The following is a 22094-nucleotide window of genomic DNA, read 5'->3' as shown; positions in this document are numbered from 1 at the left end:
CACACACACACACACACACACACACACACACACACACTTTCAGGTCAGTCCATCTCTCTCCTCTCTATCCATCAGTCCACTGTCACTCTGCTTGAGTGTCATCCTCACTGTCACTGGCCAACACTTCCTGACTTGTCACCGGTTGAGTGGTCATCTGAGACGACAGTGGAAGCACAGATCCAAAGAACAGGGAACAGAACTGTGAGAGAAGAAGAGAGGAGAATATTGTGAGAATATGTTTTATTTTAAAAGTAAAACATAAGTAATGTCCGCAAGTTACATCCAGCCAACAGTTACGCCAAAGCCTAGTCCTGACATGATTTGACAGTGCAATACAGGTTTTTGGGATCTGACACGAAAACCATGGACTTGGCACAAGCGTTTGCCTAATTAGAGCTTGTAAGAGACTTGTCTTGAACTCCCTGTGTCCCAAGCGCTATGATGGTTTTCAAACATGTCTCATTTTATTGTAAACACACACAAGATGCAGTTCTCGTTGGAAGACGAGTATAGACAGATTATGAGCACTATCCGGAGACGGAGCGAGGCAGCAGATAGAAACACACACACTGACTTCTATACGCAGTGTGACCTCCAGTCAAAGATCTCGCTATCTGGAATAATCTTGTAATAAGTACATCTTGAGAATTCCCACAACAGTGGAAACTTTTAAAAAGAGCTAAACATTTCTGTGGAAGTTATAATAAATACAAATGTTATCAGTTAATATAAAAACACAATGACATGACAGCTGTTAATCTGCTCCTTCTGTTGTATAATTTCTCTACTAGTTTTTTCCATTTTTGTCAGAGCCTTTTTTAGTTAATTAAAAAATAATAATTAGTTAATTTATTAATGTGAAAACTAAACCATACCTTCTTATTAGGTGGTCTGTCTGAATCAGCCGTTCCATCCTCCTCCTCCTCCTCCTCCTCCTCCTCCTCACTGTGCAGCCTCGTCCTGTGATTGGCTGCAGCAGGCTGTTTTGAACATGTGGAAGCAGCTAATGGGGGCGTGGGCGGACTTCTAGCTGAGGGACCTGGCGCAATACTGGTATCCATGGCAATGAGGTAGGAGTCTATGTCGTCATTCATGAAGTCATCAGGAGGGGGCGGAGGCGGCGGTGTGTGTGCTCTGAGGAGTGGAAGAGAAATATGATATGAATGAGGAACTCTCAGGCTGTACACTGAGCTGCACTGACAGTGACACCCACTTAACATGTTCAAGTTTATTCAGAGTACAAAAAATTCAAACAGATATATATCTAAATAGAGTATATCTACTAATTCTGTTACTGTAATGTTCATCCGATTGCCTTCTATAGGATATATTCAGCATTTATCATATGGAGAAGCCACCCCACCTGGTGGATGAAGACACAAAAACACTAAAGTGTAATCTAAGGTCTACAAGTGAATGGGCTGGCCACAGATGGTTTAAAAGAGGCTTTAAAAATGGCAAGTTGCAGAAATCCTAACAGAAAACGCAGCATTTATGAAAGCTGTACATTGTAAGACTTCACCTTCTTGTACATTTTCCAGGACTAAAATGCTGTTTGTGTCAATTCGATGAGAGTTTCATCCCAAACTTTAATTCGACTGCATCTCTGCAGAGTATATGCAAAGGAGTTCCTGCCTTTCATTAGAAGTGAAGCCATTTCAATTAATTGATTTCATATACACTTTGTTCTGCCACCCGGCTTTAATGAGACTGGCTGACAACTGACTGACAAGAAAAAATTACAGCTTATAACAATGTATCTCATTTAATGCATTCAGTTATGTTTGAGCGTTACCGTCTAGAGTGTTTTTTACGGTGGGTGGAGTCATCAGAAAGCGTGGCCAACACAAAGTTCCCCTCAAGGACACTGTCTGTTACTGAAAGCACTACAGGGCTGACATACCACACACACAGACACACAAAATGTAAATGTCGGTACACTGTGGTAGTAAAAGTGATCAACCAACAACCGTATGCGAGTATGCTTACCTGCCCGGTTCATCAAAGTACATAGAAATTGGGAGGCCAGTAGACTCTGCAAACACTAACAAACCCTGCAGGAGAGATGACAAAAAGTCAATTAGCAAACCTCCGTGATGAATAAATTAACGCAATAAGTCTTCATTTAAATAAATTATCAACCACAGCATATTTGTCTCTTAATCCTCCTATTCTTTTTCTCTGTCATCCCCTCCTCTGTCTCACCCGTAACTCCTTCAGACAAAAGGTGACGCTGTTGTGAGCTTGGACAGCAAAATGGTCAAATTCGTCTGAAGCCAGACACAGCTCTGTCAGCATGGCCTTGGACTGTTCTGAGAGGGAAACGGGCAGCGAGAGGAACAGAAAGAAAAGCAAGAGTGAACGGAGGGCAAAAGCAGAGGCAAGTTTCAAAACTAAAAAAATTATACAGTATTATATTGCCAAGACTACACAGTGCAGTTCTGCCTGTCTGCCACACAAGGGCACCACAAGGTTCATATCCATCTTCTTTCCATTAAAAAATAAAATTATTTTATTATAGTATGTTCTTATTATGTGTTTTTTGTAAAACAAAGCTAATTTTAAAACACAATGACGTTTTACACCTATACTGACTGAATGCACAACTTGAAACTTTACCCTGTCACCCTGGTACACTAAAATCTTCTTGATTCTAAATTACTTGAATATCCAGTCTGACATCAGTAAGATTTGTATAAATAAACAGTGAGTTTGTATCTGCTGGGTGAAAAGAAGTCACCTGCTTCATCCTCCACATGGTTCCTGATCCACATCCGCTCATCGCTCACTGACACGGTCACTTCTTCCACAGACGGAGGGAAGTGCACAACTGTGTCCACCAGCAACCTGGCATCAAGGGGAAAACAAAAAGTGAACTGTGAGACACATAAAGCACATTCGAATATTGGTAATAGTGGCATCTTTTAAATGAGTTGATTTCCTAGTCACTGCTGTGTTATGATATTAATAATAATAATAATAATTTGTCAGAGGCAGGATCAGAAACATTCTGGACCTCAAATGCAAAAAGGACTGCTGCGAGTGATTATTTGAAACACTGTACAGTCACAGAATCTAACAACAGTCTCTAATGTTAGTTTAAGCCATTCTCTCACTCATATAGTACACAGCTGTTAAAGTAAACAGAAAATATAAAACAACTGAAGGTTTGATGGTGCATGGTGTAACGCTGTGTTACAATGACAGCAGCGGTGTAAAAATTACTTTTAACACGGGGGCGATGAAGAAACACTGTAACACTTTAAGGGACTACTACTAACATAAACACAATCCTCGTGTTAATCATTTTAATATATTCAATTCAATTTTTTTTTTCAAATTTATATAGCGCCAAATCACAACAACAGTTATCTCATGCTTGTGTGGGGACAAAAAATAAGCAGTAAGTGTTCGTGTGATAAGCCATTTCCAATTGACAGCTTACAGAGCACCATATTGTGTCTCTGTCTAAAATACTCGCAAACTTTAAATGGATGGTCGTAGCCGAGACTTTATAGTTGCAGCTGAGCTTGTTCTTTGTGAGAACGAAACAGTGGGAATCCCTGCTGTCACTGTGCGCAGTATGAGTCAACGCACGTTATGCAAATCAATGTGGTGTGTGATGGATGATGTCCATTACGGCTACAAGTCGCCCCAGCCCTGGCTGTGAGGAAAGACAGAATGAAGTGAAGCAAAAAAAAACAAAAAACAGACTATTTGTGTGGATGGGCCTGTGTTACAGTTTGTTAAAGTGGTGATTCCACATTGGCTTCAATGCAGGTTCCTCTCTGACATCAGTTGGATCATTTCTCTTCATTTGGAAATTTTATTTATTTATTTAATCAGCCAACTGTAGGCTAAAAAAATCTGTATCTGCACTAATCGTTCCATATTAATCACCATATCACCAATGAAAAGGCAACAGGAAAACCAAATGTTAAGGAGGGGGTGACAGAAAGAGAAAGAAAGACTGTCAGATTATTTTTATAACAAAGAATGTAGAAAGACTGTACTGACCTTGGCTGGGATCTGAATACATTTACACAGCTGTCTTTATCAAATACAGCCTGTAAGCTTTCGCTGTCCTGGAAAGACAGGTTATGTGTCTTCAGGAGGCCTGCAGAGAAAATACCGACACACTTTCAATAGACAAACACTCAATGCAATACAATGCAATGAGTGAATGGTGTGCTACAGTTAATACAATATGTGTCATTGTAAATAAAATGTAATACTTTTTTAATCAACCATGTAAACCATTTAAGAAGGAAGTGGAGCACTGATACCATGTTTGCAGTGTAGGGTAAAGGTGAGGCGGTTCTTCTGCTCATCCAGCTGGATGTGACACTTTTCCACTGTCTTCTCCAGGGACGCTAGAGACCTGAATACGGCCTGCACACTCTGACTCACAGGGACACAAGAAGAGGGAAAATAAATACACACAAGGGGACAGGACTATGACTATGTTAATATGCACTGAAATATTCTGGTATTAACCCAATGAGGCTAATACTCTACACTGAAGCTGTGATGAAAACAACATTTGTCACATTTAATGACATTGTAGACATACACCTTACTCTAAAAAGTAAAACTATAACCTGTGAGTTTCCGCTTGGATAACATTTTTTATACATGACAATTCAACTGCTTGGTGACACATGAACTACCCTGTGAAATGACTGACATGTACAAATGTTAAAACAAGGAAGCACGGAGGTTAATCAAAATTTGCACAAAGATAACGACAAGGCTGTACCATCATAGCAACATGACAGGAAAGATAGCGTTTGAAGTGCGTTGAGTACAGAAAAAAACTCTTAATTATACTCATTAACTGGGCTCTCCTCTGAATCATATAAATGGCATCAGTGATTCTCAACCACGGGTACTTTGACTTGTACCCCATTTGCATTATATTTATTGTCACAATAACCAATAAACTACCAGCTACATAATCTAGCTGCACAGGACATGCCTTCCACTAACCTTCACCAAGCTTCTGCCTCTCAAAGCAGTAGTATGATACAAAAGAAGGCAGGGAACCACTGACATAGATGATTAGAGTCCGTGTAAATGTGTTGAATATGAGACAAACTGTATAAAGCATTAGAAGAACTCATAGCTCATCTCTTTGTCTCAACACACCTTTATTGCCATCTTGCAACGGAAGGTGTGCCCACTGGGGATGGTGTACCTGCACAAGAAAAGGGAGGGCAAGTTGGCTTACAACTCCTGGACATGACACGCATAAATGTGATGATCAGTGACTCACTCTCTCACACACACACACATCACTGTGCCGTTTATACACACGCACACAGTCTGCACCTGTTGAAGAAGAGTGGTGTGAACAGGAAGCAAGCATATGCCGACCGAGAAGAGTTCACAGACCGCAGGGCCAGCTACAGGAGAGAAAAAAAACAAAATATGCACTGTTCATTAACGCAAACTGTGCACCAACAGGAAGCATAAAGACTATGTGCATGTCAGGAGGAAGTGCTGGTGTATGATGGTATCAGAGCAGCGCACCCCGTCTTCCTGAGGCTCCACATACAGCTCATCACCGATCCTGGACAGAGAATGGATGGCTTTGGCCAGCACTGGACGGTACATACACACATAGATACACAACACGATTAACTATTAACAGCTAATTATTATCATATAACGTCAAAGTTAAAGGTAGGACTGAAAAAACAGGAAGTGTTTGCAAACCTTTGACGTTTCCTCCCGTCACGACGCAGTCCATTTCTACAAACTAAGTTAAATAACGTTACTAACTTACTTTTCCGTTAGGTTAGCAAACTTGGCTAAAGTTAGCCGAAACTAGCGGTTAAATACCATAAAGAACTAAACCGGTGGGGGTTGTTAGGTTGCACACCGAGCAGAAATCCTCCTACATGCTCCGTTTAATTATAGCTTTATTTTCAGGTTTTATTTTCTGCAGCGATTTGACTAAGCAGTATCTTGCTCCGAACTTTGCGTTGTTTACGCCGCCATTACCCGCTTCCGCACCGTTGACCAATCAGAAACTCAGGGAGTAAAAGGGGCGTGGTTCTAACTAAAGCATGCGCAGTGGGATTCTAAATTGACATTTTACAGCAGTATGTTATGTGCATGTGTTTAGGGACAATCGGCTTTGTTTTAAATAAATGATGATGGAATATTTGATATGGCATTATTGAGGACAAAGAAAATTATAATGAATGCCATATTAATGGTTATTAAGTTAATTATTCTATTTAAGTAGGCTACTTTATGTCAGTGTTGGAAGGTAACAAAATACATCTACATATCAAGTACTGTAGTGTAACTCTGAGGTACTTGACTTCTGTATGTACTTCAGTATTTACACTTCATACACATTCAACTTTATTCTTTTACTTTACTGCAGTTCAGAGGCAGATATTGTACTTTTTACTCCATTACAAAACATTTATCTGACAGCTGTAAAAAATCTGTAAAATATGTTAAATTCTGAACATATGATCATCTTAAAACATTTGATGCGTTTTTATAAATCAAATTCTACAGAACATCAATTATTTAAAATTAGGGCCACTACAAGCGGCAACGTTAAAATACTGCTTACACATTAATTAATCTAGTAAAGTACTAATACTTTTGTACTTTTACTTTCATAAAGCTCTTGAATGCAGGACTTTTACTTGTAACAGAACATTTTTACATTGTAGCATTGCTACTTTTACTTAAGTAAATGATCTCCTCTCCCACAACTGCTTTATACACAAATAAATTGGTCAAATCACCCCCATTGATAAACATCTTTGTAAGTGAATTTTCTTCATATGCCAGAAAATAATTATCAAGCTCAAAAACTCAATATTTTGTATTTATTTATTTTATATTTCTTCATTTTAGCTGACGCTTTTACCAAAGCAACTTACAATTGCTATATATGTCAGAGGTCTGGGGCAACTAAGGGTTAAGTGTCTTGCTTAGAGAGCAAGACACTGATGGAGCGTCACAGTGGGGAATTGAACCCGGGTCTCTCACACCAAAGGCATGTGTCTTCTCCATTGCTCCATCACCACTGCATAATTATTAAAATGTATTAAATATATTTATAGCTACATTGTTATTGTTATTGTTATTATTTGGTTTCTGATAAGTATTTTAAATGACCAAATTTAAATTACCAAAGACCTCCTTTTGTTTGACAAACATTGTAAAATGTAGTGGGAATTTGAAAAGGTGGGTAGGCAATATAATATGTAATAACTCTAGCCGGAGGCTAATGTCAACAAATAGTAATCCAAACAAACACTTTCAGAAATAAAGTACTCTCTAGTCTCTAGGACAGTGTCATGTTAAAGGATCATATTTTATTCCTAAGACAACAGTAAAGACCTGTTTATACATTTTATTTGTTCAAAGTTCCTATATAACGGATTATTCCAGAGGTCATGACTGGTATTTTCATATTTCTTTCATTCTGAAGACATATAAATAGCAGCTACTCACTAAAAAATGCCCTGTAATTACGACTCAACGGTCATGGTGGGAAGAAAGAGGGTGTGTGTACACATCTGTGAGCCAGGAAGAGAAATGGGAAGGAAGGGAGGGCAAGATAGATAGAGAGAGAGAAGGAGAGTCACTGTCAATGCACAATTATCTCACCTCACTGGTCTTTCTCGTTGTTCTGCTTCAGTGTGTAAGATCTGCGAAATGCTGCCTTGCGTCGTTTACCCTGCCTTCACCGGTGATATAAATGGCTGATGCTGAAGAAGTGCGTACTAAAACCACGGACATTTGGTGAAAGAAAGTCACAAAAAGAGAGAGCCTGCTCCTAAAACTTTCGAGGATTATTATGGAGGAGTGGAGGCAGTGTGACAGCGGAAAACATCCCTGAGAAGGAGCAGCCTACACAGAGTGAAAGAAGAATTTCTGTCCTAGCTAAGGTCTGATCTGTCTTGATATTTGTGGTGAGAAACTGGATAAAAAGACTGGAAAATGAAAAACAGAGGGAAACAACCATCACAGGAGTCTTAACAACAAAAGTTGGATAAAGGGGTGATTCTTCTGTCATGGTCTGCTGTCTCTAAAGCAGCACATTAAAAAAGACTCTGTGTCCATACCTGTTTAGTGGACTATATTTACATTTAAATGCACTCATTGTTGACACGCTTTTCTGCGACTTTGATGCACGGCAGTTCTGTTCATAGATGTCTCAGTCAAGTGATCCACCAGACACTCAGGCCTTGCTGCAGTCCATGCTGCAGAGACTGAAGCTCCATCCGGGAAGAGAGAGCCAGGCACACCTGCATACACCTGTACCCATCAGTACCGCCTCCACATGGGGGCGAGGTGGAGAGAGAGGAGTCTCTGACTTCCAGAAAGTCAACAACAGTTCTGTAAATTGCTTTGAGTTTGGTACTAATTGTAGCACCGCAAAGGAGTTTGGGATCTCTGCTGCAGGCGGTAACGGTGGGGAAATACAACAACGAGGTCATGACTTTGAAATGGACAGGGGTCTCATTTCCTTCTCCACTCATAAAAACAGCACTAATGGTGACACGGGTGAGAACAGGGTGTTGGGACAGGCTGCACAGCCTGGGATCAACCCAACAGGAACAGGGCAGCTGTTTCCTGTGAAATCACTTAAGGAGGCTGATATCACTTCCTTTAAGATGACTGATGACAAGAGGGTGAGTTTAGGCAGCTCTGCAATGTCGAGCCATATCCCTAGTAATAAAGATGCTGTAACAAACATGGGACAGAATCAGGACCAGGACCAGGGTTTTCCACACAAAGTCTACACATGGTCCTTGAAGCCCACAGATGCAAATCTTGACATCAGAAGTCAAGAGAATAAAGTGTTCCATGTGGGAAATGGAGGATTTGGAGCTTTGGCACAAAGTAAAGACATGCAGATTGTCCCGACTGGCCAAGAAACAACAAACAGCAGCTCTCGAAGAAAACAGCGTTCGTCTGAGAACAAAACGAGGAGATGGACGCAGAAGATCAAAGAGAGATGGAAGGACAGGCAAGGGAAATTTGGCAAAAAGGGAAAAGAAGAAGAATGGAAGGAAGACCAGAAGATTGAGCAAGCAACTAAAGTGAGTAGTGCATTGTGATTATACTTATTTTCTATCAAAATTGAAGCTGCTAACAAATATTTTGTTTCACAGTTTTCACCTCAAAACCAGCCTATGACAGAGGAAAATCACTTTAACACACCGAATAAGGAGAAAGAAAGTACCCTCCCTTCACTACACAGCAGTGACTCCAGTAAATCCCCTCCGACACACTTTGAAGATGGACAAGGAGGACAAGGATATACGAGGTAATAAATTTTTTTAAATACACCAAAACCATTACTGAGGTGAGCACGACACAGGCTGAAAGTTCTCGCTGTCAGGTTTTGTTGATTTGTCTCTCAGCCCTAAAGCAAGACAAGAAAGATATGTGTGGTATTTCTGTCACGTTTCCAACCATAGCTGTGATATTAGTTTGGGCTGATATTTGTTCTCTCCGATGTGCCAAACACTCCCCTGTTACTGACAGTGCCTGACATCAGCCATTTTCAGTCACACTTTCACATTGTGAGAAGTCCCATGAGATTTTCACAACATCAGAGATGATCACTGGTGGAAGAAGTATTCAAATGCTTTACTTAAGTAACAGCAGTAACACCACAATGTTTAAAATACTATCAACAAAATGTACTTTCAGTAACAAAGGCAAAAGTACTCATTATACATGCAGAATGGCCCTTGTCAGTGTTATATAATTATATATTATAAAATCACTGATGCTCTAATGTGTAAACTGCATTTTAATGTTGGTGCTGGTCATGGGTGAGCAGAGGTTACATACTGTTAGCTTTATTTACTATAGTAATGCATCTTATTTTATATACTTATACATTTTTTTAAGTCTGTAAAGTAACTACTAGCTATAGCTATCGAATAAAAGTAGTGGAGTAAAAAATACAACATTCCTAATTGAAATACAATTGAACTGAAATGTAGAGTAGAAGTATAAAGTAGCCTAAAATCGATACTCAAATTAGTCTTTCTTTCAATACTTTCAACTTCCTTACACTCGGCCCAAAAGCCCCTTTGTTCCTACCATAGACATACATCTTTAAAAAAAAAGTGACAAACATATAGTTTCATTTAAAAAAGGCTCTGTCATTTCCTAAAACAGCTGGGCATTTTATGTAAATATTACTTAGGTAGGAGCAAGTAGTGCATTTGTTGGGGACTATTTTCAGCTGTGGAGGAATACACTTTTTGTGCTCTACTGCAGTGATTCCCAACCAGCGGCCCCTGTACTCTAGAGGCATCTTCTGCACTTGCTATTGGAAAGATTGTTGAGTAAAAAAACATTAAAAATTTAGTAAAAAAAAAATTCCACATATTTGTGTTTAGGAGAAACATAAACACACAAATATGATTACAAATGGGTATGCTGATATTTAGTATTTATTGTCACAATAACCAACAACAGTCACAATGATGAGATGTGTCTATGAAGGGGCACTTCATATAGCTCATCTGATTGGGCTGTGGGGATAGTTAAGAGAAGAAAAGTTGGGAGGGAGCCACTGCTCTAGTGATTATGTAGGGCACCAGGACAGTTTACGTAGGGCTGATTGTTCATTGTAGTGAAGGAACATGTCATCTTGAAGGTGTTGCCTATTATTTGTGTTTTTGAAGTAAATCAGGCTTTGGTTACACAGAAATTACTTGGTAGTAGGATGACTTCATTGTTTGTTTTGGTCTTTTCTTGTGATTTGTTTGGAATAAGAAAATGTATCCTCGTCTGAATCAAGAGTTAACACAAAGAGGGTGTCATATGTTGCATACATTGTGAAAGTAAGTTCCTGACCGCATTTATGCACTGCACTGAGTTTACAGAATCTTTTCTCTTGTGGCAGGTCTGGTAGTGACTTTGAGATTGGCCTGGGCTCATTTAGCTTATTGGAGGAGATTGTCACAGGTCAAGAGTGGGCCAAGTTCCTAAACCCCAACCAATCAGTCACCTCAGCAAATCAGAGACCATCAGAAGAGCAGCTGAGCCATCTCAACATCCCTGCAAATCCTCACGACAGCGGTCAATCATCTGTGATTTTGAACCAACAAGGAGGTGTGAACAACCAGTGGAGCTTCAAGGGCACTGAGGCATCAGGAGTTTCAAATTTCAGCACGGCTCAAACATCACCTGATACTTTACAACCTGTCGGCATGGACATAACAGAAGAAAAACAAGCTGGAGTACAGGATGCTCAGTCAGAACCAATGGAGCATGGACATATCCGCAGACCTCCCTCGTTTGCAAAGGTTAGAGTCACTATTTAAACAAAAATCATTTAAGAGGTTCCTTTAATTCATATCAATACAAGGGGCCAAAGTAAAAACACCCAAAAGCACATTTGTGAAACTCTAGCGTTTGTATTTTTTAATGAATTTTACTTGTACTTGTGTGTTGGTCACCCTGTTATCTGTTTGTATTTGCAGCCTGCAAATATTGCGATCAACTCAGCGCCAAAGAGCAGACTCCAGCTCAACAGAAAGAGACAGCATCAGTCAGCTGAGAGGCTTCAAACTGAGGATATCAGTGACGGTAAGGAGGCAGACAGGGGTCAGAACAACTTAATGCTCTGCACAATCAGATATTTCAGGCATCTGAGTTGACAGAGGTTGTTGTAGTTGCTGCTGCTGATATGGCTGAAATTATGTTCTTTAGAAACTCAGTTCTCTTGTCTCTCATCTCACAGAGCGGCCCTCATCTTCACTAAGCCTGACAAGCAGCCATGTGATGGAGACAGGAGAGTTGCACCATGATAAAGTCATGCCTTTATACATCCTTAACTCTTCTCCTCCGCCTCTATCTTCATCTCCTTCTACTCCTTTTGCTCCTGTACCCAGGGGTGTCCTCAAACACTCCATATCCCAGAATTCCAGAGAATTGCCAGAGTCTTCAATGGAAATAATGACAAAAAGGGTAAGTTTAAAAACAGTAATTGTGTATAACGCTGCCTCCTTGTGGTTTTAATAGAAAAAACGCCATCTACACACTATGTCTGTGTCTCAAACTCCATTTGAGTAGGTAGTGTGGTGACATACTCAAAATAGTCATTGTTCAGATATAAAAAAAACCTGACTTTTGAGTGTGCTGCCGACGCTATTCTCCCATAATGCAATGCACAATGGAACCGGAGGAGTTGGAGGCAAATGGCTCTAGAAAACTACTGATAATTACTTTTATTTGATACAGTGTCGCAGTTGGATTGCCTTTGCATGACAAATGTATTCATAAAAGCTAACTGCAAAAAACTACAGATTAATATACACTGTATCCAGTTAGTGAGTACTGTAGTATGGAATTGGAAGATGTCGTATGTTGCAGCTACGTAGATGAGGTTAAAGTGGCTATGGACTGTAGATCTTGTGATTATGAGATTTTTTTTTTTTTTCATACACAATGCTAAAAAGAAACGTATGTCTCAGACAGATGGTTATAAAGTTTATAGATGAAATTGTCAGGTTTTTTGGTTTATTGGTTTATTTGTTTATTAGCAGATGCCGAAGCAATCGGCTGATCTTTCTGGGGTCCACAGCTGACATACTTTACATAACACATTACATTAAATTGCATTAATAAAACCACCTCAATATTTTGTATTAATATTTTACAAAAAAGAAAAAAGAAAAGTGCATCTATACAATTCAAAACATTCATATATAATTCAAGCTAGTCACCACTGAACATACAAATTAGGTAGAATACTGATTGGAAAAGATGATATTTGAAAGAATGAGAATTCTTGTGAAACTATGTAACTATGTAATTTGGTACTAATTGTAAGGAAAACTAGTAATTCCCTTAAAAGAAAAGCTTAATAAAACCCATATGTACAAATTTGAGAGTTGAAAGTTGAAATTGAAATAACTTTCTAGGTTAAACTTGCAATTAAATGTAATAGACTGATTAAAACTATTAGTAAAGTATTTAGAAATAAAAGATTCCTTAAATAAAGTATTACCGAAATATTGAGTGATCAATGTCACATAGCCCAAATATAACACTTTAGAAAGATTATGAAGTAAATATGACATTTTATTAACTATTTTTTTCTTTGCTGTTTTCTATTTGTCTTTCCTTTTTTTTATTCCATTCATCTTACTTTGGATCAGAGGCGAGTTGAGGAGAACCGACGGGTTCGTTTTTCGGAGGAGGTGGAGACCATAGCGCTTCCAGAGCAGGATCTGGATCTTACAGACTCAGAGGAGGATTCAGGAGCGGATGAGGACTCTGTGATAGAACAGGAGTTTGAGGTGGAGCAGGCAGCAATAGAGGTGGTGGCACCACCACGCCGGACTGCTCTCCCTGCCTGGATACTCGGTCTGAAGAAGAGGAACACTGGGAGGAAGCACAAATAGTGAAACTGCAAAGATTTGAATTTAGTCTCACAAACATGTCTTAAAAAAAAGGAATGAACAAAAATCATCTGGGTGTGTTCATTGCATCATAACCTCACCTTTTGGGGATTTTTCCCCCTACTTGGCTTGTGAGAAATATGCTTTTAAGACTTATAAGACAACTAAATATTATTTTAAGGTGAGGATTTTCTGCAGACAGAAGGTTTGCTGACTAGATTTCTGTCTGGACACTTAAAGCCACCTCTTTGTGGAAGTGCTCCTCGTCTCTCTTGAGACCACCACATGTCAGACTTCTTTAAGCATCACCTGTCACTTTTAATTTAAGAGGATTGCTTTTTTCTACCCTTTACAGTTTCCTGTGTCCATGCTGTCCTCTCCATCTATTTCGACTGGATTATGTCCTGACATTCTGGCATCAGCTGCATAAGTGTTTAGAGTAAATATTTTACCACCATCTTTTTAACAGCTTTTACCATTAATATTGTATTGTCATCCTGCTGTCTGCTTCACTGGCTCACTCTGTCTCTTGTTAATGGCTCCCTGTCCAGCCATCCTAGAAATTATCTCCAGAAGAGAAGAGAGACAAGCAGTGGCCGCTGCAGACTATTAGTGGTTTCTGACGGTCTGCAAATCTCTGTTCAACTCTTGAAATGTTGAAACCATATTTTAAAGTTGAGTTTTTACTCTGAGTCATTATTATTGTCATCATCAGGGCTCACATCAGTCATCCCTTATAGGATAGTACGCCCTGACAACATTAACCACCTCTGTTTAAGCTGTTACAGACTAGGCCTGTAGCCCATTAAAGGAATAGTTCACAACATTTTTGGAAATACGCGCATTCACTTTCTTTCTGTGAGCTAGATGAAAAGATAGATACCACTTGTATGTCCATGAGTGTGTGTGTGTGTGTGTGTGTGTGTGTGTGTGTCATTTTTACACAGTTTTTTGTATGGATTGAACTAATGGAGAGATTAAAGAGATATATCTTAATTTGTGAATTTTATGTGCTGGTAGGTGAATTTTGTTCTTTGTGTTATGCTAAGCTAACTTACTGCAAGTGGTAATGTAGCTTCCTATTTACCATTCAGACATCAGTGATATCGTCTCTTTTAAGTTACCACCCTAACTTCTTATTATCCTGGACAATGGTTTTTTTTATTTGTAGATCACATTTTAAAATCCCTGCGAAAAAGTGCTTCACAAAGGCAAAGAAAACATAAAAGAAAAAACATTTTAAGGAGTTGTGAAAAATAACCCACATTTTGCCTACATTGTCTCCCCTACATGAAAAACTAGATAACGTACGCACTGCTTTCCATGTTTCACAATAGCACACAAATCTGGCCTTGCTTGGCCTTTAAATGCTGTTCTAGTTGTCAGAAACTATTTGTTTATTCTGTCCAAAGCTTCAATGAGTGACCAGAAGCTTTATTTAGAGAGATATAGTACCTCATGGCACTGTCTATCATTTCCATTTTCTGTCATGCATTATATTGATTTGTGTGATTAAATTAGTTCACCAAACATTATGGCTAACTGCTGTCCTTTCCTCTGTGGCCTCCTTCTTCTCCCGTAAATCACTGTCAGAGCCATTAAGAGGCACTTTAGCTGATCTATTAGTGGTGGTGGGAAGGGGGGGGGCAGACAGAGGAGGACATTAAAATGTACAGTATGTGTGTGACAGAAAGAGAAAGAAAGAAAAGAGAGAGAATTGCCTAAATGTGGGAGTAAACCAGAGAAAAGAAACAGAGAATGTTGGATCCATTTTGAATTGTCTGGACAAAAAAAAAAAGAGTAATTACATTAGTCCATCAGTCTACAGCAGCTCCTACCCTGTGTCATCAGCCAGAAGTGGACTAATAATGGCCCATTTGTAAACCTCAAGCCACACACACATTTATCCCACTGCTGCCCTCTCCCATAACACACACACACGCACGCACACCACATTACTGACCCTATCTTTACAGCATCAGCATACTCTGTAGTGCTTTTATTTGCACATTTGAAAGGCAGCTGGTGAGTGTGTGCACATGACAAGAAAGAGAAATACTCAAATGTTAGCGCAAATAGTTTATTCTCAGAACTATTTTTCGTATTAAATATGGTTTTTTGAATTGTGCCGCCTCGTGTGAGCAAAGCTAACTGAACATGAGAAGAGCATTTATTGAGCTTTAATATTTTGCCAGACAAACTGGAGGTTGCAGTTATAGTTAAGAAGTTGTAAAATGTCTTGTAAAATGAAACTGCTTACAATAAAATAACATTTTTACTACTGGTTGTTTCCCTCCCTCCGTTGAATGACTGTAGTTGTAGTTATACTAAGAGTGGACCATTCATTGAATTTCATCTTAAATCCTTCTCAGGGGAACTTGATTGTTGCTAATCAGGAGGCTACAGTGTGCCAGCTATTGTCATGAGCTGCAAGGCTGTAGTTCTTTTCTTCTGACTCCTGCTTGTAGTTGCGAAATTGTGAAGACGACAGGCGAGGCAATAAGGGAAAAAGAAAAACAGGAATGTCCATTTCTTCAGATTATTGTCAGTCAGATGACTTGGTCAGCGGTACCGAGGGAAAGAGCTCCAGAGTCACAGGAGCTCTTGATACCTGGCTTGAGTGACAGCTGGCTGCCAGGGCTCTGAGCCACTGATGCTTCTATCTGAGCCTCCGACACCTGGAGGCAGAAAAACAATGACAATCTGTGATAAAGCTCACCTGGACTCAATGTCTTGGTCAAAGCCACTCTGCCGTTACTGTCAATAGTCAAATGTGTCCAAGTATATTACTGTATTATAAAAAAATGCATCACCTCTTCAAACTTCTTGGCTTTGTACTGATCTGCCCCTTTCAAGAAGTTCAGTAAGATAATGTCACAGAGAACTGTACCCTGTTGACACAGATAAAAGAAAGCTGTAGGCGACAAGACAAATACATTTTTTTTTATCATCTTTAGCCTGATCAGAAATTCCTACCAGTCCAACAGAGGTGAAGGCAGCTACCAAGTTGATCAGTGTTGGGATTGTGTCAAACTTCCCTGCCTAGAAAAGACAGACATTACAATGGAGTCAGTTTAGGTGACATAATGTATAAACACTACCAGATAGAAGTGTTCTTTCCAGAATTTTTACATTAAACAATAATAATATTTCCTTTTTTAGAACAGTGTTTTGTTTATTGAAAAGCACATACATTTTTAAAGATGATGATATCAATATACATTTACAGTCACGGATGGAGATTTTAAAAGGGCTATATGTAGTTTTTCAATTAAATCACATCAATAAATAAGTTTTTTTCTGCCTATTTGTCAACGGGCTGTAACCTCACATAGATATTAAGCACACTCCTGTTTTCTCTGTTGCTTGGAACGGTCACTATTCTGCTTCTTATGTGAAGGAATCAGGTTGGGCGCTCCCGAGCCTCTTGCCTGTTACAGCGACAACACCGCAGCTAATGTTAGTAGACTGCCTGTCAGTCCACTAAAACCACAAAACGACCAGCTCTCAGCACAACACAGACTCCAACACACACTCCACGTAAGGATAAAAACAACAACAAAGTTTTATGCGCTGAAACCCATCAGGCCAAACGAGAATCAAATCGATGTCGGGTGAAAACACGGTCAACATGAGAAAGACTTAAGTCACGGAGAGACCTCTGCTTTGTTTTGGAACCAACAAATCTGACCCAGGGTTGTCTTTCAACCTATAGGAGAGGCAAACTAACATCACTGCAAAGCATGTGAAATAAATTGTGATGTTGTGTATTAGTTGGCTCAAGTCAGGTAACAGCAGTGCTAACATTATTTGGTGCAAAATACTGAAGTTCTATGGCTTGCCATATTACTTCACCAGCTAATACAATCCATTTTACTATCCTGTGTACCACTGGTATTATCTCAAAGTGTTGATATTAGCCTGCAAGAAATGAAGTAAGGGTACACAGCAAATGTGGAGTGATATGTTTCACTCCTCTATAGTGATGCAAGGCAGGGGCAGCCAGCTGTTAGCATGGATCCGATGCTGTTTGCTTCATAACGTTCAATTTATTGACGCTTTCAGGTTCACAGCTTCTTCACCCGTCTCAGTCACTGTAACTTACTTGGCCCACATAATAAACAACTATGCAACATAACGGCACAAGACAACACCACAGTGCAAGACCAATTTAGTAGAGTAATGTTACTAACTACAGTCTAACTCTTGAATTTTCGTTATCATCCAAAACATTTAGCTGTGCTGACATTGCTGCCTCTCTGGTGAAAGAAAACAAATAACATTAGTTCCTGAAAAACAGGCAGGCTAACTTACGTCAACGTATCACATTGGCTAAATGCAGTCTATGTAAAGTTATCATGTAACAATCATGGATTAGTTCAACCTCAAGATGATAAAAATATCACTGTAACATTGCAGTGGGAGATTACATGAGTTTCCAGAATGTTGCGTGAAGCCAGTGAGTCTGTCTATGTGTGTCGGATTTTGCTCGCTCATGAGTTCTAGCACACGTATGAGCACACACATGGTTGCAATCTAAAAACCGCACTGCTAGTGGCCACTGAAAACTACAAATAGCCCCTTTAATTAAGTCTGACAATTTGCTGTCTTGTTTAGAGCTGGATGAGAAGATCGATACCACTCTCACGTTTGTACAGTAAATATGAAGCTACTGCCAGCAACTGGTTAGCTTAGCTTGAGGACTGGAAACGGGGAAACAGCTAGGTTTAAAAATTCCCAGATTGACACGATTTCACACAACTCACACTGCCAGTGACCATAACATCAAAGCGGATAGCAAATGCTTTGTGAAGTGTCCGAAAATCAGTCCCGTTCTCTGTCTTGAAATATTTGGCAAATCTGCATTCAAAGAGAAGACAAAAAGTGACCAAAGATAGAAAAGGAATAAAAAGATTGAGTTCATATCCAAGAGGAAAATCAGCCTTGCTACCTGAAGTTGTAGCCACTGGAGACGCCATTCTTGGCAAATGGTGTGTCCAGTCGTGTAAAAGAGTACTTTGGTACACAGTATTCAATGTTCAGGTCCAGGTTACACTTCCACTGAATGTTTATTCCTATTTCTCCACCCTAAAAGAGAAGGGTGATGAAAAGAGAGGGTCACCTTGAGCACTACACCTGTAAGTATGTGGTCAATAAGAGCGTACCCACTAGTGTTCAGAATAGATTTATTTTAATTGGGTTTATCCTTAATGACAGTACAACCCTCCTGCTCCGATTTCAATGCATGTCAACAAAACCTTCACTGTGTGTAGTTTCCTGTGCGGTTACAACATTTTAGCCTTGAGGATGAAGAGTGTGGAAATTTTGAGGCGAAAGAGGAGGAAGAAAGAGATGGAGAACAGATAAGACCTTTCTTGCCAGGGCAGAAACGTTCTGTCCAGTGTAGTGCAGCACGTCTCCCACACGAAAGATGGGGCAGAAAGGGTTCGTATCCGGATGGTACATACATTTCTTGATCTGTGCGGACGTCATTGTGGTGGGAAAGTTCCCTCTGAGAGAGAATGATTTCATGTTTATGATCAAATGATGTAGTTCTTTAAAACTTCACATATTTTCCACAGGGGTTGCACTCATCCATATACTGTGACGTCCATTTTGAGAATGTGTGCACACGCTTCCGTGTGACCTACCGGGTGACATTGAAGAGTGGAAAGCGAATACTGTTCTTGATGAAGATGGTGAAGTTGTTCACATCCAGCATCGGTGTGCTGTGGAGGATGGGGTGAGGTGAGAATGAAAATGGAAGTTTTTAATGACAAAGCATACAGTATGTGCATGTATGTGTGTGAGTAAATGTTACCTCTCGACAGAGTCGTCCTCTGCTGGACACCATCCTTCAATCTCGCACTGACCCATTGAGTCATTGGAGGGTTTAAGGCAAACACCTGTTATTATGCCTGTTGTGTCAGACAGAAGGAGAGGATAGTTAAAGGCAGACACTCATTGTTTTTTGGGGAAATTATCTGGCTAATACGGTGCATTTTTGTGTGTGTGAAATATTTTCACCAATTACATATCTTTTGGAGTGTGTGAATATGGAAAGATGCTACTTACTTCCTGGTTTTTAGCTTCTTGCTCTTTGTTTGCTGACTGGACGAACTAACTTATCAGAGTCAACAATGATCCATATGACTTACCAGAACGTTACACTGAACAATGGTTATGTATACCCTAAGCTAATTTTAAGCCACTATGTATAGGATTTAGAAAACGTTTTACTTTGACCTGGTGGTGGTATCAAGAATTCCACAGCATCCCCATAAATCTCACACATAGTCTAGATATTTAAGAGTCCCTTTAAGTTCACTTTTTTTTATATATGTTATAAACTGGCTTTGCATGTTCAGGTAACATCGTGACGACATCTACAGTAAAGAAGGGAGTAGAAAGAACAAGTTAGACTCACCATTGTAACGGACGGAGCCAAACTCCTTGTGACAGTCTTCATCTGTACTACAATTAAATTTCTTCATAAACACACACACACACACACACACACACACACACTTATGTGAGTAGACTGTTTTAGGGCAGTAAACCTGGATGAAGTGTAGGGCTTTTTTAGACAAAATTATTTTAATTATTAAACATTTCAGTAGTATGGATGGTAACAAAGATATAAGTAAGAAGGTAAGTTAGAACATAATAGAGAAATATTCTATTTCTATGTCTTTCAAGTTGATTGCCCTGAGAGCTCTGATTTGAAACAACTGCTCTTGTCAGAACATCTGACTGTTGTGATTTCATACTGAAGGGGACTGCGATGCCAACCTTTTCTAGTTGAAATAAATGGTTGCATCGGCGTTATGAGTGTGCAGCTTTCCCAATCTTTCTTATTGTTGTGTTATATATCTGCCTCTGAGCCAGCACCTCACTAGAATAGCTGTGCGTTTTCCCTCAGTTCTTCAACATCACACAAATGAAATACAATAAAATAAATATAGCAGAATAATTTCTGATGTTAAACTGATTTAAAAGATTTTCCCGAGTCTGAAGGATGATATAAAGAATCACATTTGGTCATGAGCAGGATATAGAACTTGTCAGGAGAATGCTGCCTGAGGATGTGAGGTTGCACTCTGGCTCAGAGGGGATCACAAACTCAGTAATACAGCTCAGAACTAGCCCATGGGGTGCTTCAAATGTAACTTAAAACCTTTAAAATCCACTGAGACTGATTGGCAACCAGCGATTTGAATGTGTCCTCACCTCTGCACATCTTCCTCGGACCTGATTTTCGGTGATGATGAGTTTGGTCATGATGCAGAACACACCTGCACCCTGAAACACAGCAAAACATTTATGGTGTACTGTGTGTTTATGTATGCAATGTGCCTCACATAGCACCACATCATAAAAATGATTAAGACAAAAATAGAACCACAATTTCTGGATTAACAATGGCGTTATCAACTCACACTGACTTCAGATACTGACTTTCAGGTGCTTCACATGCCACACAAAGCACCACCAAACCTGGTGAGGTTATGTGTGTCGTCTGTCTGATAGGGTCCCTCAGACAAAGGTGAACCATTTCACAAGATAGTTATCTGAAAGCAGTGGTTGCACCTAAAGGTCATGCTTAATGTCTGTTTGGGCGTTGTCAGGGTCACACACCTGTGGGGGCAAGACATAGTCAGCCACATCCATCACCTGGTCCTGATGGTAACCGAAGCCTTTCACTTTGGTCATCAAAGAAGACTCGATGCCAGTGTCAGTCACCTGATAAGCTTTCTCGTGGATGAAGACCCAGCTGCAGGAAAAAGGACATGATACACAAGATTTAACAGCAGGTCAAGAGTTCAAATTGAAGAAGTAGAGAATCCAAAAGTTTTGCTTCTGGACACAATTAAATGGGAGCCTGAAACTGGTAACGCACATTTCCCACAAGTCTTGTTTATATCAGATTCAGGAGGAATAATAAGGTAGTGAAAGTAAGTAACTGCCTACCCCAGCTTTAAGTAAAGGATTCGAGTTCTTCTTTGTCCTGTTGTTTGACAATTTAAGAAAGCGGATTTTGAGCAGGTGAGGCATGTGTTTTTTTACATTTACTTCACTTGGTGGTATTTCTTTCTATTTGATACTTTTTCTTCTGGAAGTAGTTCCATTGAAAACTGTGGTATCTACTTAAGCAATGTCTCATGCATTCGTCCCTGTGAAATAAACAAGTAAATAAAAAAACATGATTTTTTTTAAACCTCTAAGAACCACAAACAAAATTCCCATCACCTCCATTGTATTGGCGTGACTGCAGAAGTCTCAGAGGAGGTTATCTCAAAACCTGTCCAAATCTAACCAAAACTATTTCCGTCCCCAAATGTAACAAGGGGTGAGTGGAAACAATTTAAATCTTTTTGTAATTTGGTCAAACCGATCCATTAACAAGAAAAATCTCAGAGCTTTTAATCTCTTTTCATTTAATACACAGTTTAAAAAAACAAAACAAAAAAAACAATCAAACCTGAGATGGACAGATAAGAAATCCACAAAACATGCACAGAAAAAAAAATCCTCACACATCACTGACCCCACAAAATATGAGATGATGAGCAGCTGTACGAGCCGGTTGATGATGCCAACACACCAGCTCTTGACCACCACAGACTTGGTGGTCTCGTAGGTGAAGAAGTCAGTGATGCAGCCCCATACGAAGAAGCCCAT

General features: G+C 39.6%; 3 protein-coding genes across 6 annotated transcripts in view; 1 reads left to right on the top strand and 2 right to left on the bottom strand.

Moving 5' to 3' along the window:
* rad9a (RAD9 checkpoint clamp component A) overlaps positions 1-6027 on the bottom strand; it is a 6460-nt gene extending 433 nt beyond the window's left edge. The window contains exons 1-12 of one of the 4 annotated variants that reach the window (XM_046029687.1): positions 5719-6026; positions 5533-5603; positions 5332-5405; positions 5149-5197; positions 4287-4401; positions 4018-4117; positions 2741-2847; positions 2206-2312; positions 1990-2054; positions 1796-1894; positions 876-1134; positions 4-199 (exon numbers count right to left, since the gene is read on the bottom strand). In XM_046029687.1, coding sequence (XP_045885643.1) covers positions 83-199; positions 876-1134; positions 1796-1894; positions 1990-2054; positions 2206-2312; positions 2741-2847; positions 4018-4117; positions 4287-4401; positions 5149-5197; positions 5332-5405; positions 5533-5603; positions 5719-5752 — 1197 coding nt within the window. In that variant the 5' untranslated portion in view covers positions 5753-6026 and the 3' untranslated portion in view covers positions 4-82. Of the gene's footprint in view, positions 1-3; positions 200-875; positions 1135-1795; positions 1895-1989; positions 2055-2205; positions 2313-2740; positions 2848-4017; positions 4118-4286; positions 4402-5148; positions 5198-5331; positions 5406-5532; positions 5604-5718 lie in introns of all 4 variants that reach the window. The other 3 variants (XM_046029686.1, XM_046029689.1, XM_046029688.1) reach the window with 3 other exon arrangements.
* Positions 5311-15693, top strand: zgc:113229 (uncharacterized protein LOC550612 homolog). The gene is made up of 7 exons (XM_046029685.1): positions 5311-5610; positions 7676-9083; positions 9156-9310; positions 10910-11312; positions 11490-11595; positions 11750-11976; positions 13170-15693. Exons 2-7 carry the CDS (start codon positions 8190-8192, stop codon positions 13413-13415), a joined length of 2031 nt encoding a protein of 676 aa, XP_045885641.1. The 5' UTR covers positions 5311-5610; positions 7676-8189; the 3' UTR covers positions 13416-15693.
* p2rx3a (purinergic receptor P2X, ligand-gated ion channel, 3a) lies at positions 15551-22094 on the bottom strand. Its single transcript, XM_046031476.1, has 12 exons — positions 21961-22094; positions 21051-21186; positions 20643-20714; positions 19840-19900; positions 19234-19330; positions 19064-19141; positions 18783-18924; positions 18364-18500; positions 18179-18272; positions 16389-16454; positions 16226-16303; positions 15551-16090 (listed from the first exon to the last, which is right to left on the bottom strand). The coding sequence occupies exons 1-12, from the start codon at positions 22092-22094 to the stop codon at positions 15962-15964; spliced, it is 1224 nt and encodes a 407-aa protein (XP_045887432.1). The 3' UTR covers positions 15551-15961.

Source organism: Micropterus dolomieu, linkage group LG19 (assembly GCF_021292245.1).
Source record: "Micropterus dolomieu isolate WLL.071019.BEF.003 ecotype Adirondacks linkage group LG19, ASM2129224v1, whole genome shotgun sequence".
Lineage (NCBI taxonomy): Eukaryota > Metazoa > Chordata > Actinopteri > Centrarchiformes > Centrarchidae > Micropterus > Micropterus dolomieu.
Note: the sequence above shows the minus strand (reverse complement) of the source record. Positions and strands in the feature narration are given on the sequence as shown.